General features: G+C 45.2%; 2 protein-coding genes across 2 annotated transcripts in view; one reads left to right on the forward strand and one right to left on the reverse strand.

Annotated features, from left to right (window-relative positions):
- The window catches only part of clec14a (C-type lectin domain containing 14A), a 483122-nt gene that overhangs the window by 320482 nt on the left and 135554 nt on the right, over positions 1 to 27086 (reverse strand). The gene's annotated exons all lie outside the window — the stretch shown is intronic.
- mipol1 (mirror-image polydactyly 1) overlaps positions 1 to 27086 on the forward strand; it is a 90457-nt gene that overhangs the window by 28254 nt on the left and 35117 nt on the right. Inside the window, exons 9-10 of the mRNA XM_072365856.1 lie at positions 9310 to 9343; positions 9436 to 9606. Of these exons, the coding sequence (XP_072221957.1) occupies positions 9310 to 9343; positions 9436 to 9606 (205 nt within the window). The remainder of the gene's footprint in view (positions 1 to 9309; positions 9344 to 9435; positions 9607 to 27086) is intronic.

The raw sequence follows: 27086 nt of genomic DNA on the forward strand, positions 1-27086 counted from the left end.
GTTGGTCACCGGTTAACAGGTTAACAGCATCAGGAACAGGCTGCAGCAGGCATCTGAGTAGGACTTCATTGTTCTTGTTGAGTTGGTCACCGGTTAACAGGTTAACAGCATCAGGAACAGGCTGCAGCAGGCATCTGAGTAGGACTTCATTGTTTTTGTTGAGTTGGTCACCGGTTAACAGATTAACAGCATCAGGAACAGGCTGCAGCAGGCATCTGAGTAGGACTTCATTGTTTTTGTTGAGTTGGTCACCGGTTAACAGGTTAACAGCATCAGGAACAGGCTACAGCAGGCATCTGAGTAGGACTTCATTGTTTTTGTTGAGTTGGTCACCGGTTAACAGGTTAACAGCATCAGGAACAGGCTGCAGCAGGCATCTGAGTAGGACTTCATTGTTTTTGTTGAGTTGGTCACCGGTTAACAGGTTAACAGCATCAGGAACAGGCTGCAGCAGGCATCTGAGTAGGACTTCATTGTTTTTGTTGAGTTGGTCACCGGTTAACAGGTTAACAGCATCAGGAACAGGCTGCAGCAGGCATCTGAGTAGGACTTCATTGTTTTTGTTGAGTTGGTCACCGGTTAACAGGTTAACAGCATCAGGAACAGGCTGCAGCAGGCATCTGAGTAGGACTTCATTGTTTTTGTTGAGTTGGTCACCGGTTAACAGCATCAGGAACAGGCATCTGAGTAGGACTTCATTGTTTTTGTTGAGTTGGTCACTGGTTAACAGGTTAACAGCATCAGGAACAGGCTGCAGCAGGCATCTGAGTAGGACTTCATTGTTTTTGTTGAGTTGGTCACCGGTTAACAGGTTAACAGCATCAGGAACAGGCTGCCGCAGGCATCTGAGTAGGACTTCATTGCTTTTGTTGAGTTGGTCACCGGTTAACAGGTTAACAGCATCAGGAACAGTTATCTGAGTAGAACTTCATTGTTCTTGTTGAGTTGGTCACCGGTTAACAGGTTAACAGCATCAGGAACAGGCTGCAGCAGGCATCTGAGTAGGACTTCATTGTTTTTGTTGAGTTGGTCACCGGTTAACAGGTTAACAGCATCAGGAACAGGCTGCAGCAGGCATCTGAGTAGGACTTCATTGTTTTTGTTGAGTTGGTCACCGGTTAACAGGTTAACAGCATCAGGAACAGGCATCTGAGTAGGACTTCATTGTTTTTGTTGAGTTGGTCACCGGTTAACAGGTTAACAGCATCAGGAACAGGCTGCAGCAGGCATCTGAGTAGGACTTCATTGTTTTTGTTGAGTTGGTCACCGGTTAACAGGTTAACAGCATCAGGAACAGGCTGCAGCAGGCATCTGAGTAGGACTTCATTGTTTTTGTTGAGTTGGTCACCGGTTAACAGGTTAACAGCATCAGGAAGAGGCTTCAGCAGGCTTCTGAGTAGGACTTCATTGTTTTTGTTGAGTTGGTCACCGGTTAACAGGTTAACAGCATCAGGAACAGGCTGCAGCAGGCATCTGAGTAGGACTTCATTGTTTTTGTTGAGTTGGTCACCGGTTAACAGGTTAACAGCATCAGGAATAGGCTGCAGCAGGGATCTGAGTAGGACTTCATTGTTTTTGTTGAGTTGGTCACCGGTTAACAGGTTAACAGCATCAGGAACAGGCTGCAGCAGGCATCTGAGTAGGACTTCATTGTTTTTGTTGAGTTGGTCACCGGTTAACAGGTTAACAGCATCAGGAACAGGCTGCAGCAGGCATCTGAGTAGGACTTCATTGTTCTTGTTGAGTTGGTCACCGGTTAACAGGTTAACAGCATCAGGAACAGGCTGCAGCAGGCATCTGAGTAGGACTTCATTGTTTTTGTTGAGTTGGTCACCGGTTAACAGGTTAACAGCATCAGGAACAGGCTGCAGCAGGCATCTGAGTAGGACTTCATTGTTTTTGTTGAGTTGGTCACCGGTTAACAGGTTAACAGCATCAGGAACAGGCTACAGCAGGCATCTGAGTAGGACTTCATTGTTTTTGTTGAGTTGGTCACCGGTTAACAGGTTAACAGCATCAGGAACAGGCTGCAGCAGGCATCTGAGTAGGACTTCATTGTTTTTGTTGAGTTGGTCACCGGTTAACAGGTTAACAGCATCAGGAACAGGCTGCAGCAGGCATCTGAGTAGGACTTCATTGTTTTTGTTGAGTTGGTCACCGGTTAACAGGTTAACAGCATCAGGAACAGGCTGCAGCAGGCATCTGAGTAGGACTTCATTGTTTTTGTTGAGTTGGTCACCGGTTAACAGGTTAACAGCATCAGGAACAGGCTGCAGCAGGCATCTGAGTAGGACTTCATTGTTTTTGTTGAGTTGGTCACCGGTTAACAGGTTAACAGCATCAGGAACAGGCTGCAGCAGGCATCTGAGTAGGACTTCATTGCTTTTGTTGAGTTGGTCACCGGTTAACAGGTTAACAGCATCAGGAACAAGCTGCAGCAGGCATCTGAGTAGGACTTCATTGTTTTTGTTGAGTTGGTCACCGGTTAACAGGTTAACAGCACCAGGAACAGGCTGCAGCAGGCATCTGAGTAGGACTTCATTGTTTTTGTTGAGTTGGTCACCAGTTAACAGGTTAACAGCATCAGGAACAGGCTGCAGCAGGCATCTGAGTAGGACTTCATTGTTTTTGTTGAGTTGGTCACCGGTTAACAGGTTAACAGCATCAGGAACAGGCTGCAGCAGGCATCTGAGTAGGACTTCATTGTTTTTGTTGAGTTGGGCACCGGTTAACAGGTTAACAGCATCAGGAATAGGCTGCAGCAGGCATCTGAGTAGGACTTCATTGTTTTTGTTGAGTTGGTCACCGGTTAACAGGTTAACAGCATCAGGAACAGGCTGCAGCAGGCATCTGAGTAGGACTTCATTGTTTTTGTTGAGTTGGTCACCGGGTAACAGGTTAACCGCATCAGGAACAGGCTGCAGCAGGCATCTGAGTAGGACTTCATTGTTTTTGTTGAGTTGGTCACCGGTTAACAGGTTAACAGCATCAGGAACAGGCTGCAGCAGGCATCTGAGTAGGACTTCATTGTTTTTGTTGAGTTGGTCACCGGTTAACAGGTTAACAGCATCAGGAACAGGCTGCAGCAGGCATCTGAGTAGGACTTCATTGTTCTTGTTGAGTTGGTCACCAGTTAACAGGTTAACAGCATCAGGAACAGGCTGCCGCAGGCATCTGAGTAGGACTTCATTGTTTTTGTTGAGTTGGTCACCGGTTAACAGGTTAACAGCATCAGGAACAGGCTGCAGCAGGCATCTGAGTAGGACTTCATTGTTTTTGTTGAGTTGGTCACCGGTTAACAGGTTAACAGCATCAGGAACAGGCTGCAGCAGGCATCTGAGTAGGACTTCATTGTTTTTGTTGAGTTGGTCACCGGTTAACAGGTTAACAGCATCAGGAACAGGCTGCAGCAGGCATCTGAGTAGGACTTCATTGTTCTTGTTGAGTTGGTCACCAGTTAACAGGTTAACAGCATCAGGAACAGGCTGCAGCAGGCATCTGAGTAGGACTTCATTGTTTTTGTTGAGTTGGTCACCGGTTAACAGGTTAACAGCATCAGGAACAGGCTGCCGCAGGCATCTGAGTAGGACTTCATTGTTTTTGTTGAGTTGGTCACCGGTTAACAGGTTAACAGCATCAGGAACAGGCTGCAGCAGGCATCTGAGTAGGACTTCATTGTTCTTGTTGAGTTGGTCACCGGTTAACAGGTTAACAGCATCAGGAACAGGCTGCAGCAGGCATCTGAGTAGGACTTCATTGTTTTTGTTGAGTTGGTCACCGGTTAACAGGTTAACAGCATCAGGAACAGGCTGCAGCAGGCATCTGAGTAGGACTTCATTGTTTTTGTTCAGTTGGTCACTGGTTAACAGGTTAACAGCATCAGGAACAGGCTGCAGCAGGCATCTGAGTAGGACTTCATTGTTTTTGTTGAGTTGGTCACCGGTTAACAGGTTAACAGCATCAGGAACAGGCTGCAGCAGGCATCTGAGTAGGACTTCATTGTTTTTGTTGAGTTGGTCACCGGTTAACAGGTTAACAGCATCAGGAACAGGCTGCAGCAGGCATCTGAGTAGGACTTCATTGTTTTTGTTGAGTTGGTCACTGGTTAACAGGTTAACAGCATCAGGAACAGGCTGCAGCAGGCATCTGAGTAGGACTTCATTGTTTTTGTTGAGTTGGTCACCGGTTAACAGGTTAACAGCATCAGGAACAGGCTGCAGCAGGCATCTGAGTAGGACTTCATTGTTTTTGTTGAGTTGGTCACCGGTTAACAGGTTAACAGCATCAGGAACAGGCATCTGAGTAGGACTTCATTGTTTTTGTTGAGTTGGTCACCGGTTAACAGGTTAACAGCATCAGGAACAGGCTGCAGCAGGCATCTGAGTAGGACTTCATTGTTCTTGTTGAGTTGGTCACCGGTTAACAGGTTAACAGCATCAGGAACAGGCTGCAGCAGGCATCTGAGTAGGACTTCATTGTTTTTGTTGAGTTGGTCACCGGTTAACAGGTTAACAGCATCAGGAACAGGCTGCAGCAGGCATCTGAGTAGGACTTCATTGTTTTTGTTGAGTTGGTCACCGGTTAACAGGTTAACAGCATCAGGAACAGGCTGCAGCAGGCATCTGAGTAGGACTTCATTGTTTTTGTTGAGTTGGTCACCGGGTAACAGGTTAACCGCATCAGGAACAGGCTGCAGCAGGCATCTGAGTAGGACTTCATTGTTTTTGTTGAGTTGGTCACCGGGTAACAGGTTAACCGCATCAGGAACAGGCTGCAGCAGGCATCTGAGTAGGACTTCATTGTTTTTGTTGAGTTGGTCACCGGTTAACAGGTTAACAGCATCAGGAACTGGCTGCAGCAGGCATCTGAGTAGGACTTCATTGTTTTTGTTGAGTTGGTCACCGGTTAACAGGTTAACAGCATCAGGAACAGGCTGCAGCAGGCATCTGAGTAGGACTTCATTGTTCTTGTTGAGTTGGTCACCAGTTAACAGGTTAACAGCATCAGGAACAGGCTGCCGCAGGCATCTGAGTAGGACTTCATTGTTTTTGTTGAGTTGGTCACCGGTTAACAGGTTAACAGCATCAGGAACAGGCTGCAGCAGGCATCTGAGTAGGACTTCATTGTTTTTGTTGAGTTGGTCACCGGTTAACAGGTTAACAGCATCAGGAACAGGCTGCAGCAGGCATCTGAGTAGGACTTCATTGTTTTTGTTGAGTTGGTCACCGGTTAACAGGTTAACAGCATCAGGAACAGGCTGCAGCAGGCATCTGAGTAGGACTTCATTGTTCTTGTTGAGTTGGTCACCAGTTAACAGGTTAACAGCATCAGGAACAGGCTGCAGCAGGCATCTGAGTAGGACTTCATTGTTTTTGTTGAGTTGGTCACCGGTTAACAGGTTAACAGCATCAGGAACAGGCTGCCGCAGGCATCTGAGTAGGACTTCATTGTTTTTGTTGAGTTGGTCACCGGTTAACAGGTTAACAGCATCAGGAACAGGCTGCAGCAGGCATCTGAGTAGGACTTCATTGTTCTTGTTGAGTTGGTCACCGGTTAACAGGTTAACAGCATCAGGAACAGGCTGCAGCAGGCATCTGAGTAGGACTTCATTGTTTTTGTTGAGTTGGTCACCGGTTAACAGGTTAACAGCATCAGGAACAGGCTGCAGCAGGCATCTGAGTAGGACTTCATTGTTTTTGTTCAGTTGGTCACTGGTTAACAGGTTAACAGCATCAGGAACAGGCTGCAGCAGGCATCTGAGTAGGACTTCATTGTTTTTGTTGAGTTGGTCACCGGTTAACAGGTTAACAGCATCAGGAACAGGCTGCAGCAGGCATCTGAGTAGGACTTCATTGTTTTTGTTGAGTTGGTCACCGGTTAACAGGTTAACAGCATCAGGAACAGGCTGCAGCAGGCATCTGAGTAGGACTTCATTGTTTTTGTTGAGTTGGTCACTGGTTAACAGGTTAACAGCATCAGGAACAGGCTGCAGCAGGCATCTGAGTAGGACTTCATTGTTTTTGTTGAGTTGGTCACCGGTTAACAGGTTAACAGCATCAGGAACAGGCATCTGAGTAGGACTTCATTGTTCTTGTTGAGTTGGTCACCGGTTAACAGGTTAACAGCATCAGGAACAGGCTGCAGCAGGCATCTGAGTAGGACTTCATTGTTTTTGTTGAGTTGGTCACCGGTTAACAGGTTAACAGCATCAGGAACAGGCTGCAGCAGGCATCTGAGTAGGACTTCATTGTTTTTGTTGAGTTGGTCACCGGTTAACAGGTTAACAGCATCAGGAACAGGCTGCAGCACGCTGAATGAAGCATGGCGTATGAATGCTGTTGTGCTGGTGATGAGCACATCCTCTTTATTGGTGCGAGCAGCTGTGGAAAGCTTTGAGCAGAATCTCCTCACCCATTTATTTAGTTTGTGCTGAAGGAGGAACACAAGCCACTGCTGTTCTCCTCTTCCTCTTCATTATGCACCTCCTCAGCCTTGTTTAAGAGCTGTGAAATGAGCTCTCGTCCTCCTCGAGCAGCAGCCAAATAGACCAGAAAATCTAATTAAAGATAATACCCCTCTTACTCCTCCCTCCTCCTCTGCCTCCCCCACCCCCCAGGATGAGAGGGTAATTGATATTGGAGGCCACAATCCTTTTTATGAGGACAGAATATGGAGGAGCATGTTCCATCTGTCAGGACTCAGAGTGTGTGTCAGTTTTTGTTCATGTGTGTGTGTTTTCATGATGCAGCCTTGAATACCTCAGTGAGTATGTGTGTGTGCACTTGTGGCTGTTAGCGTGTGTGTTTTCCTGATGGAGGAGGTGGCCTCAGTAAATGTGTGTGTCAGTTTGTTTTAGCTTGATGTGTGTGTATGAATAATGTAAGGCTGCAGCCTTTCTCAGTTTCCTTGACTGAAGGCTCTGTTGGACCCGGCAGCTCCCTCGGACACTTGTGGTGTGAAACTGACAGCAGATGGATGAAGAACTGACTGAAGTCATCATCAGGGTGTTTGCTGACTCTGCAGAACATTTTAGAAGAGCTTCTGAGTCATCAGATGTGTCCAGGTCTGAATCTGGTTGTGCGAAGACGTTTCAGTCATCCTTCATCAAGTCTTTAATGAGAATGATTAACATGCCAACTTCAGCCTGACCTGTTGGTATCAGCTGACCTTCTGTCTGAGCTTTTAAGGACATTCTTTACTGAATGGGCTCCATCCTTTCTGCACCAAAACGCAGGAGTTGATAAAGCACCAACAGGACAGCTGCTGCTTGTCCTGGTGCAGTCTGAGCTTCTGCAGCTGACAGCGCTGTTTCACACCCAAATGTTCTAGGTCCAGTGTAGAAACTGAAACCATCATTCATGCACTTCCTGTCTTTTGTGCAGACTCTGGTGCAGCAGCTTTGTCCAGTTGTTCACTTTCCAGTAATGCTTCCAACTCCTTTTGGAGGGTCCCAAGGTGTCCAGATGAGATATCTGATCTCAGCTGTGTTCTGGGTCCACCCCGGGTCTCCAGCCTGCTGGCCTGGTCCAGGAGATTCTTCATCAGACACTGAATGTTAATATGATGGAGCAGCAGCTCGACTCTGACTTCCTTAATGTCCTTCAAAGACTCAGGGTTCTAATTCACTGGTACTTGGATATCCCTCTCCTTTGGAGAAAGCGCCCCTATAAGCGCTTTGTCCAGCCTTTTATTTAATCATGAATAAAGAAATACAAGGTTGGACTTTTACGCTGCCTTTCCGTTGAGTGATACAAACTTTTCATAATCACCCTTCTGGGAAGGCTGGTTTCTTTGAATTTTCCCAGTTAGAAGTCAGGAATTCAGGGTTTCCACTTGTTCTGGAACACACCGCTGGGGCTTTGATCAGAAAACAGCTGGCAACATTTGCATGTATTGCAAAATGCTGCAGGAAGGGTGTAAAAATGTGATTAAAGCATGTACATAAGACCTGAGTTCAGTTCTGATATGACCTCATTCAGCGGTCTTACTCAGGTTGATATCTGAATGCTGCTGTGCATGTCAGCAAAGCCAGCGCTGCTGCGTGACTCTGTCATGGAGCCCTTTACCACAGCTGGTGCGCACCTTTCATAGATTCCACTCGTGTGGTTAGTAGCAGCACAACAACACGAAGTGCATCACTCCACACAGACAATGGGAACGCCGTTTAAGGGGCTTCAGGGTCCGTGATGCAGAAGCAGCAACTTTCTGAATCAACAAAGGAAAGAATCCATCAGATGCAGCCCGAGGAAAACCTGCAGGCTGAAACTCATCTGACAGTGTTTTTATTTGTTAATAGTCTTTAAGACAAAGGCATATTCATTTTAAAAAGAAGAGCTAAGGCACTGAGCTGGCCCTGGTGTCATAAAGATTAAGTTCAGCTGCAGCTCTGAAATCTTCTGTCTGACAAGTGAAACTTTTTTAAAAGGATGATTGAAGATTGATTTTTTTCTCACTCGGATCATCTGATTCCTCTGATGGCTGCTGGCAGCGTGCCTCTGTTGAATGGAGGTGTGTGGGAGTGTTAATGATGGCGGTGGAGGGAGCCGAGCCGAGCCGGGCTGAGCCGGGCTGGATGGGCTGTAAGCAGGGTGTTAGAGGAGCTTTATTGGAGGCGGCCAGTCTTTCATTACCTGCTGTTCCCTGCAGAGCGAGCAGCCTCGGCCACCTTATTACAGTTTATTACAGCAAAACAGCAGCAGGCTAAATGAAAAAGAGCTTCCCAGGAGAAGAGGCAGGAGATAAGCTAGTTACCAGCTGCACGTCCACCATCATGACTCCTGTCGGATGGGAGGAAAAACACTTTGTCCATTCAGCGGAAGCCTTTTCAGCTTGAAATTGAAATGATAGAGGTTTTTTAGATGGCCTTCAGGAATGCAGGACAAAATGAGGGCACAGCTGCTGCTGTGCAGCGCTCAGGCTGCCTCTGAGGCCCAGCTTTAATGTGGTCACTGGGAGGACGCCACGAGCCTTTGTGGGGCACAGGTACAGGGTACCAGTTCACCCTACCTGTCATTTCACTTCTGTGTTATTTAAGAAATAAACTTCTTCCATCTGAAGAGTCAGAGCAGAAGAAGGTTTTCTGCAACATGCTGTTGGATGAACAAATGGCAGAAAGATCTGAACATGGTGCAGGTCTACTCAGAACCTGGATGAGCCTTTAATGTCTTATTGATAAAAAAAGAAAAAAGTCTTCTCTGCCCTGCTGCCCTGAGGAGCTGCACTGCTGTCAGGGAGCAGCATCTACACACACTGTTCAGACGTAATGATTACTGAGATACAGACTAACTGTGTGCTTCTGTCTGTTGTCAGGTTGGAGAACATCAGCCTGCAGGAGCCTCACATGGTACTCACAAGCACTTTGGTTGTATTTTGGATGTATTGTCATTTAAAATCGGGTTGATGATCTCACCACTTTTGTTGGTTTTGTGTTTTTAGGATGTGGACGAGCTCCTTCAGGGTGTCTGCGAGGCGGACTCTGCCCAGGACATTCACAAGTTTGGGTCTATTCTCATTCAGCATCTGCGGTTGACACGGCAACGACAACATGAAATAACAGCTCAAGAGATGAAGTCTGTGATGGATGAAAGAGACAGATCTTCTCTCAAGGTGAGTGCACTAACCTGACTGCGGCCTTGGTGCTTCGGGCCTCAGTCCCATCAAATGTCCACTACAGTGTGGCCAAAACATCGAACTCCAGAGTAATACTGATGGCACGGCAAATGGTCCGAAACAGCAGCAAATGTTTGGGAGAGAACTGTAAGAAAGCAGCTGAAGGAAATGGGATTTCCATCCAGAGAAGCCAAAGTAAAGCATCAGCAACACCTAAAGAGGAGAGAAGCAGCTCACAGCGGCTGAAGAGAAGCAGCCAGGGACTGTGGATGGTTGGATGGAAGTGAGACTCAGAGATGAATCACCAAGGAGACGATGCTGGAGCTTTACTTTGGTCCAATGAAACCAGCACATTTCCACCATCAGTGATGATATGAGCTGATGATGGACCGGGGGAGATGGCAGCATCACCTCTGCAGGAGGTGTTCAGGAGGACACTTTCCTCATCACATCTATCTAAAGGAGGTTTGGTGATGCTGAGCTCAGCTTTCAGGGTGATGATGCATCTCTCCACAGAGCAAAGAGGGTTCAAACTCTTCTCCAGGACAGACACATCAGCTCAATGACATGAGCAGCAAACAGTCTGGATCTCAGTCTGTTCAGATTTAAGGAGGAAAGGAAGAAAAAGCTCCATGACGAGCCTCCATCCTGCAGAGCTGATCTGTCAGCTGCTGCACAGCAAAGCTGGAACCTGACTGATGAAGGAGGATGGTTTTCAATCATTCAAGCTGCCAGAAGAGACAGAGGAGCTGAACTGACGTACGAAACCATCATTTCTCCTCTCCTCCAGCTGAGAAAAAGAAGCCAAAAGTTACAACATCTTTATTAAATGATTCTCAGCTAATACATGAAAAAGCTTTGTGTCACATCTGAGATTTATTTCCAAAATGAATGCGAGTGGTGATTCCTTCTTTTTTTTTTAAAGTGTCTTTCCAGATGGACATTCCTTGTCTGAATCATACCTTTCAGTTTACAGACTATCTAAGATAGGATAAGAGGTCTAACATACGAGGTATATTTACCTATCATGAAGCAGCTCACAAAGCTGTCAAACCAAAACCTGCTTCAGCTGGATTCTCCAACTCTCTTTTAATATCTTCTATTTCTACAGGTTGTGGGCCTTAAATGTGTCTGCATGGAAACGTTTACGTCCTAATGTCTTAAACTCTGATTTTGTTGTAGAGAACAGATTAGTCAGACTCACCTTTGCAGCCTCTTATGGGGAATTTATCCACAGGAACAGCATAGAAACATGTTAGATGGCAGCATACACAGAACTCCCAACGACAACAACTTGAGATCCTCTTCTACTCCCTGATAACTTTCTGTTCATACGTGGCCAAAACCCATTCTGACGAGCAGTGTCAAGGCCCTGCTCTCCCCCACAATTCAATGCAGGTTGAATGTTTGACAAACAATAAGTGAAACAGAGAAGCAAAATGCTTCAGAGATGTTTGGCTCTGCAAGGCTCACCACATTAAAATAACCTCAACTATCTTTTCAAAAGAGACTGATGAGCAGTTCTCCTGGTCTGTATGGTGATGCATCTCCTGGCACAGATCATGGTTACCTCCCAGCATGCACTGTGAAACCCTGCAGATTGTCCAGAACATGGCAGAGTGGTTTGATGTTCTAGAAACCAAACATCACTACATTGTTCAGTTACTTCCACTGGCTACCCATGGCTGCCTGAATCAAATTCCTGTTAAAATATAAAATAACTTTATTGTTTGACCAATCGTTAGATGTTACACGAAGGTGAAGTTGTGGCATAAACTCAGACTTCTGCAGTCAAGCTAATGAAGCATCTTTTAGGGATGCAGAGTCGGTGGATTAGCATGAAACCTTCTTATGTTTTACGTGGTTCACAGCAGCAGAACTCACAGCATGCTCATCAGTGTGTTGTTGTAAAGAAAGATAAGCTGAATATAAAGAGTGCAACTACACGCCATATTAAAAAGTGTTTGCATGAATGAGAATCACACTGTAAAGTTCTTCAGCCAAGGTCAGAAGCTGTACATAACAGTTCATCATCTGACACACCGAACCCTCACTCCTTTGTATTTATACTCCGTCTTTGTTGGAAGCATAAGTCCTGAATACTTCCACCAGGGTTTTTAAATGTCCTGAAGCTTGAATGCTCAGAGCTCAGCCAAAAGAGAGCGAGGAGAAGGAACCTCCAGATTAGACTTAGATTGCAGGTCTTTGGGGTCTGGATGCCAGTACAGGAAGTGGCTGCAAGCAAGCTGTTGATTTAACCCCCACAAAGAAACAACTTCATATGTGGTATCCCCAAGAGTTTGCTGAAGGAAAGTAGTAAAAGTACAATTTGTTAGACAGTGTTACATCAGTGGTCTGCTATCAAGGCACAGCTGATAAACAACGGTGGAGGTCATGCAGTACAAAATATCAGAGGATGCAGTATGCACTGTGCATCTGGAGCAAGTGGTGTGCCATGGAAAGAGCCTTCAGTATCATCCATCCATCCATCCATCCATTTATCCATCCATCCATCCATCCATCCATCCATCCTTCCATCCATTTATCCATCCATTTATCCATCCTTCCATCCATCCATCCATCCATCCTTCCATCCATTTATCCATCCATTTATCCATCCTTCCATCCATCCATCCTTCCATTCATCCATCCATCCATCATCCATCCATCCTTCCTTCCATTCATCCTTCCTTCCATCCATCCATCCTTCCATCCATTTATCCATCCATTTATCCATCCTTCCATTCATCCATCCATCCATCCATTTATCCATCCATCCATCCATTTATCCATCCATCCATTCATGCATCCATTCATCCATCCATCCTTCCATCCATTTATCCATCCATTTATCCATCCTTCCATCCATCCATCCTTCCATTCATCCATCCATCCATCCATTTATCCATCCATCCATCCATTTATCCATCCATCCATTCATGCATCCATTCATCCTTCCTTCCATTCATCCTTCCTTCCATCCATCCATCCTTCCATCCATTTATCCATCCATTTATCCTTCCTTCCATTCATCCTTCCTTCCATCCATCCATCCTTCCATCCATCCATCCTTCCATTCATCCATCCATCCATTTATCCATCCTTCCATCCATCCATCCTTCCATTCATCCATCCATCCATTTATCCATCCATCCATCCATCCATTTATCCATCCTTCCATCTATCCTTCTATTCATCCATCCATCCATTTATCCATCCTTCCTTCCATCCATTTATCCATCCTTCCTTCCATTCATCCATCCATCCATCCATCCATTTATCCATCCTTTCATCCATCCATCCATTTATCCATCCATCCATCCATCCATTCATCCCTCCATTCATGCATCCATCCATTTATCCATCCATTCATCCATTCATCTATCCATCCATCCATTTATCCATCCTTCCATCCATCCTTCCATTCATCCATCCATCCATCCATCCATTTATCCATCCTTCCATCCATCCTTCCATTCATCCATCCATCCTTCCATCCATCCTTCCATTCATCCTTCCTTCCATCCATTTATCCATCCTTCCTTCCATTCATCCATCCATCCATTTATCCATCCTTTCATCCATCCATCCATTTATCCATCCATCCATCCATTCATCCATCCATTCATGCATCCATCCATTTATCCATCCATTCATCCATTCATCTATCCATCCATCCATTTATCCATCCTTCCATCCATCCTTCCATTCATCCATCCATCCATCCATTTATCCATCCTTCCATCCATCCTTCCATTCATCCATCCATCCATCCATCCATTCATCCATCCTTCCATTCATCCATCCATCCATCCATCCATTTATCCATCCTTCCATCCATCCATCCTTCCATTCATCCATCCATCCATCCATTTATCCATCCATCCATCCATTTATCCATCCATCCATTCATGCATCCATTCATCCTTCCTTCCATTCATCCTTCCTTCCATCCATCCATCCTTCCATCCATTTATCCATCCATTTATCCTTCCTTCCATTCATCCTTCCTTCCATCCATCCATCCTTCCATCCATCCATCCTTCCATTCATCCATCCATCCATTTATCCATCCTTCCATCCATCCATCCTTCCATTCATCCATCCATCCATTTATCCATCCATCCATCCATCCATTTATCCATCCTTCCATCTATCCTTCTATTCATCCATCCATCCATTTATCCATCCTTCCTTCCATCCATTTATCCATCCTTCCTTCCATTCATCCATCCATCCATCCATCCATTTATCCATCCTTTCATCCATCCATCCATTTATCCATCCATCCATCCATCCATTCATCCCTCCATTCATGCATCCATCCATTTATCCATCCATTCATCCATTCATCTATCCATCCATCCATTTATCCATCCTTCCATCCATCCTTCCATCCATCCATCCATTTATCCATCCTTCCATCCATCCTTCCATTCATCCATCCATCCTTCCATTCATCCTTCCTTCCATCCATTTATCCATCCTTCCTTCCATTCATCCATCCATCCATTTATCCATCCTTTCATCCATCCATCCATTTATCCATCCATCCATCCATTCATCCATCCATTCATGCATCCATCCATTTATCCATCCATTCATCCATTCATCTATCCATCCATCCATTTATCCATCCTTCCATCCATCCTTCCATTCATCCATCCATCCATCCATTTATCCATCCATCCATCCATCCTTCCATTCATCCATCCATCCATCCATCCATCCATCCATCCATTTATCCATCCTTCCATCCATCCTTCCATCCATCCATTCATCTATCCTTCCATGCATCCATTCATCAATTCATCCTTCTTTCCATCCATCCTTCCATTCATCCATCCATCCATCCATTTATCCATCCTTCCATCCATCCTTCCATTCATCCATCCATCCATCCATTCATCCATCCTTCCATTCATCCATCCATCCATCCATCCATTCATCTATCCTTCCATGCATCCATTCATCAATTCATCCTTCTTTCCATCCATCCTTCCATCCATCCATCCATCCATCAATTCATCCATCCATCCATCCATCCATCTTCCCCTGCTTATCAGAGGTCAGGTCATGGAGGCTACAGGTCCAGGACTAAAACTCAGACCCTCTCTGACCGATACTCTCCAGCTTCTCCTGGGAGACTGTATGCACCATTGGAGAGGTGGGTCAGTAAAGACATCCCCACAGCATCCAGAGCCCTCTGTGTCGATTCTAGTCTGTTCCCAGGGCCACAACACCGGGAAGCTTCCTGAATAGCTGGGCAACCCCTATCAAGGTGATGGACACATCTTTCCCTGAGTCTTCAGACTCTGTCTCCTCGATAGAGGACATGCTTGGTGGGAGAACTGATATTTCAAAGCTTTTTAGACTGTTTTCAAAGGTAGGGAGGCCATGCTTATGACTAATGCCATGTATCAGTGCTCTGGACATTGGTTCACTGATCCCAGGTGTGTTGAGTTGAGTAGTTTCACTGCACAGCTGAATAAGTGTTGATTGAAGCTGCGCCTAGAGGTGTAACAGTTAAAAAAGATTATATTACTTCATGGGAACGAATGAAATGAAAGATTTAGTGACATATTCATTGAAGATCTGAGGTCAGTGCACTGAAAAATGAACAAAGAAAAGCTGTAACTGTCCAAGCTCCAGGAATGGTTAAATCACACTATCCAAGGTTTTTTTGTCTTGGTAAAGACAAGCATCGGCTTGACTGAATACTTTGAAGGGGGAATATTTAAGATGTCAAAATCCTCTTTAAAGTTTTTACCCAACATATTCCTTCCTTCATCTCACAATAAATGGGAATTATGTTGGAATGTCCATCTTCCATAACATCAGGCATCTTCTTAACAATGCTTTGTCAGGGACAAATGGAGGTACCAGTCCCCTCTTGATACATTCAATCAAGATGGCTGTCCTTCCCAAGAGTCTTCATCTCTTCCAACACATTCCTTTGCTCTTCACTAAAGCGTTCGTTGACTAATTACACAAGACAATGTCCAAATTTTAATTAGGTAGAGAATTTAGAAACCTATTCAAGTAAGATTGATGGCGGGCTGACAATCCTCAAATTTTGGAGCTATAACTGAAACATACTATTTAGAAATGAATGTATTTGAGTGTGTGGCTTTCAGCCTGCCTGGGTACAGCTGGAAATGACAGCCTCACACCACTCATTGTGCTGTGCCTAATTTCTGCCCTTCACTCTAAACTGTGGGAGAAATGTTGATTATATACTGTATATCTGGCTGAAAATAAGGACCCAACATGCCTTCCATTCTAAGCCCACAGCTTAAAAGCCTTGTCTTTAAACCTTTGAGTATAGACCCATCACTCAAACCTTGGCATGGTGCTGGAGATTATTGGCTAATTGTCAGTGTGACTTTCATATGTGTCGCTAGCTTATTGTTCTTCATCTTGTATTAGTCTGAGCTTTTCCTTCACCCTTATAATGTTGTCTTGTTTTTGTCTAAAGCCTTATGGGGCCTCTCTGTGGGGAGTTTTTTGTTTCTTCCCATGTATGCGGGGGTTCTCTTCAGATACCCGTGACCCCGGATTGGATTAAGCAAGTATAGAAAATGGATGGATGGAAGAAACTCGTGAGTGTGTGAAACTATTTTGTGGATGTTATCCAGGTGAAACAAGGAAGCTGCTCTCTGTAGGGTGTCCACCTGTCTGAGTAATTTAAATATCTGGGTGTCCATGAGCTGCTCGTCTGTCTCAACATGCAGGGATATTCCATATTCCACATACCATATATCACACAAACTAGCAGTCTGTGCTCGGTGAGCAGCTCACTCACACACACATGCATGCACACACAACAGGTGCGCAAACAGCAGGTGTTCAGCAAACACGATATCAGCTTGTCAGGTCGGCTCAGTCCAGGCACCGGTGTTTGTCTCTGCTCTGAGATGTTTTCACATCATTCAAAATATTCATGTTCAGATTCAAAGTGAAACCCACACATGCACAGGGAGCAAATATTTGACATTCAGGCTTTTGGAACCACCGAAACCCAGCCAGAGCTCTGTGTAGAGCACAGGACTAGCTGGGTTAAATAGACTGCTTGGAGAAGATGTCATTCATCACATCAAAGAGCTTTCAAATGCCACTTGGTACAGAACAGAATCATTTTACTGTCACACAGGTCAAAGAAAACCAGCTGGAACTGAGCAACTGCAACCTCTGGCAAAGTAGAAATCGCCACATCTGGAGGATGTTCACTCACCTGATTAATTTAGAAAGAAAGGAAAATAAATCTCAGATGTGACACAAAGTATTAGCTGAGCATGTGTTTCAAATCATTTAATAAAGATGTAACTTTTGGCTTCTTTTTCTCAGCTGGAGGAGAGGAGAAAATGATGGTTTCGTACGTCAGTTCAGCTCCTCTGTCTCTTCTGGCAGCTTGAATGATTGAAAAACATCCTCCTTCATCAGTCAGGTTCCAGCTTTGCTGTGCAGCAGCTGACAGATCAGCTCTGCAGGATGGAGGCTCGTCATGGAGCATTTTCTTCCTTATACAGCACGTCTTAAGTCTACACATAACTACGTGCTTTTCTAACCATTCATACACCGATGGATACATCGCTAGGCAGCGTAGTTACTGATGCTTTACTTTCCTGGATGGAAATCCCATTACCTTCAGCTGGTTTCTTACAGTTCACTCACAAACCGAAGTGCCTTTAGAATAACCGAAGTTCGGTATTCAGCCCTAGCCATCCCTAACTATGAGCTTTATCAGAAAGGAAAGTTTCAGCCTGATCTTAAAGGTAGAGAGGGTGTCTGCTTCCTGAAGCCAAACTGGCAGCTGGTTCCACAGAGAGGGGCCTGATAACTGAAGGCTCTGCCTCCCATTCTGCTTTTAGGGGCCTGATAACTGAAGGCTCTGCCTCCCATTCTGCTTTTAGGGGCCTGATAACTGAAGGCTCTGCCTCCCATTCTGCTTTTAGAAACTCTGGGAACCACAAGGAAACCTGCAGTTTGGGAGCAAAGTGCTCTGTTGGGGAAATATCCAACTGTGAGATCTTTAACCCCTTTTTTTTTTGCCTGAAACTCCTAAAAAAAGCATACCCAAAGCAAATTGAAAGCTGTTCAGTTCTGTTGGAGTAGAGGCCTGGTTGTAGGGTGACCAGATTCCAATTCACCAGATGAGGGACAAAGACTATGTTTGTGTGGGATACCAATGCATCGAGGTGGTCTAAAACAACTTTGAAAAAATAAACCTCTCTATTCTGCCCCTTAGCTTTTAACATTACTATGCTTTTCTATCTGGTTGATTGCGTGTCTTTCAAGTTAACACACCAGACTGTGTACAATTAAACAGAACAGACAGTCAGGACTACAGTTGTTCTTTCAGTTATAGTGCTTTCTGTGAGTCTGCATTGTCTGTGTTGATATTGTTCATAATCACCTCTGTGTGAAACGGGAAAATGACTCAAGCAAACCTCACAGAACTTTCCCAGACTCTCCTTGCACTGGTTTCAGGGGAAGATAGTTTCCCAGTTTTGTTGTGGATGCATTTTCTTTCCTTAGTTGTACGAGTCGTGCTTTCCGACCATGTCTCCCGCTGCATGCCAGTGCCGCTCTGACCACAAGGAAACCTGCAGCCTGAGAGCAAAGTGCTCTGTTGGGGAAATATCTGTGAGATCTTTAAGATGTGATGGAGCTCGGTCATTCAGACTTCCGGCATGGTTGTTTAAGAAATGAGAAGCTACTAACTGCATCATTTGGGGTTAAATAACTTGTTGCTAGCTGAAACATAATCACCCATGCATTAATTATCCAATTGGAGGCTCTTACCTGTTTGTTTAGTGAAACTGCAGGCCCATCTATTTCCTGTGGTTTACTGTGGTTATGATAACTGTTTACATTCCACTGGATGCTAATGCTAACTCGGCTATCGGACATCCACATGGCAACATCGGCAATCAGCAGAGCATGTATCCTGACGCTGTGCACATCTTAACAGGGGACTTTAATCATGCAGATTTAAAGACAGTGCTCCCTAAATTCCATCAGCATGTGAAGTGTGCTACTAGAGAAGCCAATACGCTGGACAAGGTCTACTCCAACATCAAGCTAGGCTACAGAGCTAGGCCACGACATCACCTGGGCCATTCTGATCCCTGCATTTAACCCCTGTCCCCCTCAGGAGAACTTCTCTTACCATCACAAAGACTGTAAAAACCTGACCTGATGGTGCCTCTCAGCAGCTACAAGACTGTTTTGACTAACTGGAACATCTTTGAACAACAAGACCTGGAGTTGATAACCAATAGTGTTCTGTGTTACATTAAGAACTGCATAGACACTGTCACTGTGGACAAGCACATCCGGGTCTGCCCCAACCAGAAGCCCTGGGTGAACCAGAAGGTCCAGCGGCTGCTGAAGGAGAGGAACATCGCCTTCAGGTCTGGTGACAGGGCTCTGTACAGCACGGCAAGAGCTATCCTGAGGAGAGGCATCAGAGAGGCCAAGTCAGACTACGGGAGGAGGATTGAAGACCACCTGAATAGCAGCACCTCACCAACTACAGGACCAACCTTGGGGCTGCTGAAGGGGACACCTTGCTGGCAGAGGAGCTGAATCTCTTCTTTGCCCACTTTGAGGCGGAGCAACCAGACGCAGCTACACTTCACCCTGCGGCCCATGGCAGCCTCACCCTCACAGTGGAGGAGCATTAGGTGAGGCACAGATTGCGTTGTCCCACCTGGAGCCTCAGGAGACCTACCTGCTGCTAGTCTTTGTGGAACTCAGCTCTGCATTTAACACCATCCTCCCCCATAAACTGGTGTGCAAACTGATGGACTTGGGTCTTCCACACTCCACCTGTGTGGAACTAGGAGCTTCCTGTCTGGTCGCAGTCAGAGGGTGAGAATGGGCCCACACCCATCCACTGCCCTGAGCCTCACTGGCTCCCCACAGGACTGTGTGCTGAACCATTTGCTCTACACCCTGTACACCTATGACTGCACCTCCACCCACCACCATGGGTGGAGGGAGTGAGACCGCTTACAGGGAGGAGACGGAGAGGCTGACAGTGTGGTGCAGGGAGAACAATCTGCTCCTCAACACCACCAAAACAAAATAGGTCATCGTCGATTTGTTAAAAAAATCCCAAGATGTGTCTTGGAGGAAGTTGTAGAGATGGAGGCGGGATAGCTCTCACAGTTGGATGTTGCCAGCAATTTGCAGGGATTTGTCTTCAAGCCAATGTGGGTGTCATTAGTCAGTTTCCATGTTAATGTCTGGGGGTATCCTGCGTGTCTGCATGCAAACGTGTACATAGGTCTGACCACACTGTATGGCATCAAGGCCTGAAAAACCACCAAAATCCAACAGGAGCAGCTGTTGACAAGTGTGACTCGCCTTCCACAACTGACCTGACAAAGGTTACAACGACAAAAGCGGGCACTAAACGCCTGTTGGTTAAACTGCAGGAGAACATCGGTCATGCACGAATGGCGTTCAAACCCAGCCAATCCTGCAGCATCTCCATCATCAAAGGCAGGGTTACCAACCAGAGATTCTCCATTAATGGTATCCCAATATCAACAGTCTTGGAGAAGTCTATAAAAAGCCTGGGAAACACTCCAAACAAGTAGAGCAAATTAGGCAATATACCATCAGTGGTCTTAAAAGGATCAACAGCACTACTCTACCTAGGAAGCTGAAGCTGTGGTGCTTTGAATTTGGTTTGCTTCTCCATCTCCTGTGGCCACTCACCATCTACGAAATCATGCTGTCCCACGCCAAAAGATTGGAGAGACAGGTAAAGAAACAGCTTTGCTTACCAAGATGCCTTAGCAGCGAAGGGCTGTATGGGGGAATGGAGCCTTCCCCACCATTTTCAAGCCTGGTGGAGGAATACAAATGTGCCAAAGCTAGAGTAGATATGACGCTCAGAGAGTCCAGATCCCATCATAAGAACTGCTGCACCAACTGTAGCAATAGAGCAGGCAATGGCTGTTCTCAGACACTAAGACATTGTGGGTAATGTCTAACATGACAGAAGGGGGACTTGGGTTGGGTACAGCACCCATCAATGGAAAAAGAGCTAAATAAAAGGAGCACCGGCAACTGGAAGTGGAAGGAGTGTAACACCAGGAGGAAGCAGCCGGGTGTGCTAGAGCAGTCTCACAAGGCTTCTTGATGAGGTGGGATGGAAGATCAAATATAGTGACCCGTTGAGCATGGAAGCAAACTGAATAAGCTTCATCATCAGAGCCACTTATGCCTTCTCCAACCATTCTCCAACTGTTGTTTGGAGAGGTTCCAGTTTGTTACCTCTGTCCAGCTCCAGCAATCCTCAAACACATCCTGGTGGGTTGCAAGGCTAGCTTAACACAAGGTTGATACACTTGGCGCCACAATCAAGTTTTAAGGTGCTTGGCTGCAACACTTGAAGACAAAAAATGGTCAACCAGTGTGACTCCTCTAAACATCCAGCCACAGATAATAGCGTTCGTCCTAGAAGGACAGAAATGGCAGACTAAGCCCTCCCCTTCCTACGCAGGCCTACTAGGCATAGCAAGGGACTGGAAAATGTGTGTTGATCTACACCAAAGGCGCACCTTCCCATCTGAAAATTGCAAACAGCAACCTCCGTCCGGATCTGGTTCTCTGGTCCAGTTGGAAGGTGAGAGTACATCCAGTGGAGGTGAGTTACATTGGCTTTGTGGGCTTCTCCACCACAAGGCTGCCAAAGGAGTTGGACGTCAGAGGGAAGCTGCAGTGGAAATGAATCAAAGAACTCTCCACTCGAGCGGAACCGAGCATTCACTGGTTTTATGGGCTGCCAAAGACAACTTCAGTCACCAGGCGCCAAACGCCCAGGTCTGATCAGCCTATGGTGGGCCCTCCCAGCTGAGGATGTCTTGTGATTAATGGCGGAAAAACCCAATGAAGCTAGGGTACACAACCGATGATGTGTTGAAGGGGAACTGAATGGGCACCATCTAAACCCCCCGACTCCAAGGAAGGTATTCCCCACAAATGAAAAACCGATAGACGCTTCTTATTTTTCTTCTATTCTCTGTTCTTCTCCCACCTGTTCCCACCTAAGGGTGGAGGCAGGGGGAGGTAGAGTGTACAGCCCAGTCCGACAGGGGAGTAGGTAGCCCGATCTGGCCCCTTTCTGCCTTCCTGACACTCTCCTTCTCCTTTTTACCATTATTGCTCTCGTCTCTCCTACCCTCTGTTCCCATTTAAATACCACAAAACACTCGAATACATCTCCATCGACGGTAGGTGCTGTGCGTAATTGTTAGGGACTGAAACACCTTGTCCTATTAGTAGAATTGACCAAATTTAACAATACAAATTAAGAGGAAATGGTCAGAACATAAAGTAATTAAGAAATGTTGTTTTTGTGGGCAGGAATTAAAAACTAAAGTGGTCCTCAGTCTCTGACTGAACACACTCAGGTGTTTAATCATCGTTTTGATTAGAGGGTGCACACAGTTTTTCATTATTTAGGGAAAGCTGACCAACAATTGTCTTGTATTTCTTCTTCTCTTCCCTTATCTTTTCATTTCTTTGACTGGTAGCATACACTTTAGCAGGAAATACATTTAGTATCATAAAGAACCTAAAAGCTACAGATATCAACATTTCAAAGAAGTTTCTTTATGCCTATTGGTGAGGCGGCAGCTCTGGATGTTCGTGCAAAGTGAAAATCCACCCTTCCACCTCCAGTTTCTGTCCTGAACCTTGGGTGATAATTGAAATTAATGCTGCTGTTTTATGCTGTAGCAGTGAGCTGTCACTCAGTGTCTTTCTCATAATCTGATGTGTCAGTCACATCTATGTTACAGAGCTGCACTTTTCTTCTTTGGACTTTTTCTAGTTTAAAGAAGCAAATCCAGATTTTCTTTTTGCCGTCTCTCCTCTGGAGGCTGATTATTATCAAAGTTCAGTTCACAGAGTTTATTACCAAAACCTGCAGAGTGCTGGATTTATTACCCACAATTCATATACTGCTCTCTGTTGGGGTGGGGGTGAATCAGAAGAAATGAAAAAAGATGAGGAGTCTGACTGATGGTGGGATGAGAGAGAGATAGAGTGGGGCAGTCGAATGTTGACATGGGGTGTGCTCCCAGCATGCTTTGCTGCAGGTGGTGGGCTTAGAAGCCCCGCCTTCTCCTGATGGGTTTCATAGATGAAAAAAGAATCAGATCAGAAACCTTCATCTATTCCCTCAGTGTGACTGACAGACTGCCGTCACCGTGGTAACCAGCCTGCAGCAAGCTTACTGGTAACCCTGAAAACCGCCATCGGGGGAGAGTGAGCTGATGAAGTGTTTTTTTTCTCTCTGGAAGATGACACAGCACATTATATTAACACCTGTTATGATCACAGGTTCTGCAGCAGTTACAGTGGAACACTCTGTGAAACCGTGCCGCTGTAACACACTGAAAAACACCCTGTTGTGATAGAACATCTGAAGTCTCTGTAGCACTCCAGTTCAATTTTATTCTTAAACTCTAATGGCTGAACTAAAGTCTGTTTAACCTTATCATAGATTGGATTTTCCTCCACAGGCACACCTTACTTTAATCTTTACAGATACACACCTTTATTGACCATAATGTCTCACGTGGAGGCTCTAAAATTCACAGAAAGAGATGGGACCAATCAATTTCACTCTGTCTTTAGGACAGCTGGCAGCTCATTCTCAGTCCTGCTATGTGGGCTGATGGTCCTATTGAAAAGGTCACAGAAAGCTGTAAACAATAAACTGTGATCCAACTGCCTGCAGAATACAGTGTAATGCTATCTCTTCATGTTATCACAATTACAGGCTTGTCTTTGAAATTACTACAAAAGAAAGGAAAAATAACTACTACAGGCAGTGAGAAAGGATTTACTCAGCTTCTTTCTGAAAGATGGGCACCGTTGTTTTTTATGTTCTTCTTTTTGCACATCCAGAGCAGCTCCCAGCACAGAGCCAGCCTTCTTCATCAGTTTGTTCACTTTCTTTGAGTCTCTGGATCTGATGCTGATGCCCCAACAGATGCTGCAAAGCATCACAGACTTACAGAAGCTATGCAACATTTTGCTGCAGACACTGCACAACCAAAGCTTCCTTAAGAAGTGCCGTCTGTTCTGTCCTGTCTTAAGACAGCCTCAGTGTTCCATTTCCAGTTTAGTCTGCTGTAAACTCCCAGGTATGTGTAGTACTCCACTACCACACCCTCTTCATCAAGGATGGAGACAGTGTTTTCCTCCTAAAATATTCTTCTTTGTCTAAATTACATTCAAGGCTGCTGTTTTTCTGTACACATCCTGTCCCCCTCCTTAAAGGAGAAGTTTAATATTTTTAAACCTGGACCTTATTTCTGGCCTGAAATATGTTCATCTACTCACTGAGAACAGTTTGGTGAAAGTCGGCGTCCTTCGGAAGATATTTAGATAACTGGAGATCCATATAACGGAGTGAACGGGGCTTAGAGGATGCAGCCTCTAAATAAGGCATTATCTGTCTTTATTTCCCCAATACTTTAAGAAGAATGAATGAACACATACTATTGCACCTCAGATCTGTCGTGTTGTTGTTATTGCTACTGCTGCTGGTAATATGGTTCGTTATTGCGTATTTCCAAATTGCCATGTTGCGCAAAAATGTCCAGGATTACACCATCTGATAACAAGCACTGCGATACGTCCACCTTTGCTTTAACTGCTGCCCCTGATGTACCTGTCGGTTCGTGTTGTCTTGTAACAGGGTAGAGACACATTTGAGTCTGCTTCATGCTCCTGTAGCCAATCACAAAAATACAGAAATTCACACAATACAATTAGAGTTACTGCAACCTATGTCGGCGTCCTTCGGAAGATATTTAGATAACTGGAGATCCATATAACGGAGTGAACGGGGCTTAGAGGATGCAGCCTCTAAATAAGGCATTATCTGTCTTTATTTCACCAACACTTTAAGAAGAATGAATGAACACATACTATTGCACCTCAGATCTGTCGTGTTGTTGTTATTGAGGGCTTATTGGGGTCTTTATATACCCGCGTCTACTGGGATGATGTCATTGACGCGCGACGCCGCAGCAGCATCTTTACACGGAATTTGCTACTGCTGCTGGTAATATGGTTCGTTATTGCGTATTTCCAAATTGCCATGTTGCACAAAACTATCAGCAGCAAACTCCGTGTAAAGATAGCCGACCGCTACAGGGCACAGAGTGAATAAACTGTGCTACAGCGGCGCGCGTTGATGACATCATCCCAGTAGATACATGTGTAGAAAGCCTTCTATAACAGCAACACGGCAGCTCTGAGCTAACGGTGCAATAGCATGCGTTCATTCATTCTTCTTAAAGTATTGGTGAAATAAAGACAGATAATGCCTTATTCAAAGGCTGTATTTTCTATGCCCTGTTCTCTCCGTTATATGGATATACGCGGATCTCTAAATACCGTCCGAAGGACGCCGACTTTCACCACACTGCTATCAGTGAATAGATTAAGGTTTTTTATGCCAGAAATAAGGTCTAGGTTTGAAAAAAAACAGACTTTCTCCTTTAAAGGCTTTCTTTTTGATGTTCGGCAGCTTTTTCAGGTCACTGGTGATCCAGGGTTTGTCCTTTGGGAAACTCCTCACTGTCCCTGTGGGAATAATACCCTCGACACAGAAGTTGATGTAATCTGTTAAATACTCAGTCATGGCATTATTATCATCTCTGTGTGGCTCACAGAGTGCAATCTGTGGAGTCTGTGGAGTTAAAGCATCCCCACAATTCTTTTTATTTAGTATTTTCAAAGTCTGTATGGTCACAGGTTGCTGCTAAAAAATGAGTGTATAGTTGAAGGTGAGGAAAAGCAGATTGTTGTCTGATTGGAGGATTAATCCAACGCTTTATTTTCTCTGTTGGAGCAGTTGACAAACTGTTGAAAGGCTGGAAATATAGCAGAGAGGGAGACTTGGTTGAAATCTCCAGTTTGGGTTTGTAGCCTGGCAACAACTGAGCTGATGATGTCAGACTGTGTAGGCAGCGATGCCAGGTAATATATACAGCGCTACCAGAATAACACTTTCTGGTAGATAATATGGACGTAACCTCGCGGCTACAGTTCAATTTCCCAGGTACAGGTCATCTCCCTCACAGTTACATGTCCAGGATTACACCATCTGTTAACAAGCACTGCGATACGTCCACCTTTGCTTTAACTGCTGCCCCTGATGTACCTGTCGGTTCGTGTTGTCACATGACACATTTGAGTCTCTCTGAATCACAAAAATACAGAAATTCACACAATACAATTAGAGTTACTGCAACTTACTGCCACTTACTCCATTTGAACTTTATTCTGTTGGTGTAAAAATGGTGAAAGATATTTCAGGGTCACCTGAACTAACTATAAGCCTAACTTATAAGCTCCAACTGTTTTACGCCTGATCTTAAAGGTAGAGAGGGTGTCTGCTTCCTGAAGCCAAACTGGCAGCTGGTTCCACAGAGAGGGGCCTGATAACTGAAGGCTCTGCCTCCCATTCTGCTTTTAGGGGCCTGATAACTGAAGGCTCTGCCTCCCATTCTGCTTTTAGGGGCCTGATAACTGAAGGCTCTGCCTCCCATTCTGCTTTTAGGGGCCTGATAACTGAAGGCTCTGCCTCTCATTCTGCTTTTAGGGGCCTGATAACTGAAGGCTCTGCCTCCCATTCTGCTTTTAGGGGCCTGATAACTGAAGGCTCTGCCTCCCATTCTGCTTTTAGGGGCCTGATAACTGAAGGATCTGCCTCCCATTCTGCTTTTAGAAACTCTGGGAACCACAAGGAAACCTGCAGCCTGAGAGCAAAGTGCTCTGTTGGGGAAATATCCAACTGTGAGATCTTTAACCCCTTAACATTCCTGCAATTTTTGCCTGAAACTCCTAAAAAAAAGCATACCCAAAGCAAATTGAAAGCTGTTCAGTTCTGTTGGAGTAGAGGCCTGGTTGTAGGGTGACCAGATTCCAATTCACCAGATGAGGGACAAAGACTATGTTTGTGTGGGATACCAATGCATCGAGGTGGTCTAAAACAACTTTAAAATAACTCTCTATTCTGCCCCTCAGCTTTTAACATTACTATGCTTTTCTATCTGGTTGATTGTGTGTCTTTCAAGTTAACACACCAGACTGTGTACAATTAAACAGAATAGACAGTCAGGACTACAGTTGTTCTTTCAGTTATAGTGCTTTCTGTGAGTCTGCATTGTCTGTGTTGATATTGTTCATATTCACCTCTGTGTGAAACGGGAAAATGACTCAAGCAAACCTCACAAAACTTTCCAAAACTCTCCTTACACTGGTTTCAGGGAAAGATAGTTTCCCAGTCTTTGTTGTAGCTGCATTTTCTTTCCTTAGTTGTACGAGTCGTGCTTTCCAACCATGTCTCGCGCTGCATGCCGGTGCCGCTCTGACCTGATTTGCATTGTTTTTTGCTGGTGGGCGCGCCCTTAACATGCGTCTGTGTTCCCGTT

The sequence above is a fragment of the Leuresthes tenuis genome, unplaced genomic scaffold, assembly GCF_036924035.1.
Source record: "Leuresthes tenuis unplaced genomic scaffold, fLeuTen1.0.hap1 SCAF_15, whole genome shotgun sequence".
NCBI classification, from domain to species: domain Eukaryota; kingdom Metazoa; phylum Chordata; class Actinopteri; order Atheriniformes; family Atherinopsidae; genus Leuresthes; species Leuresthes tenuis.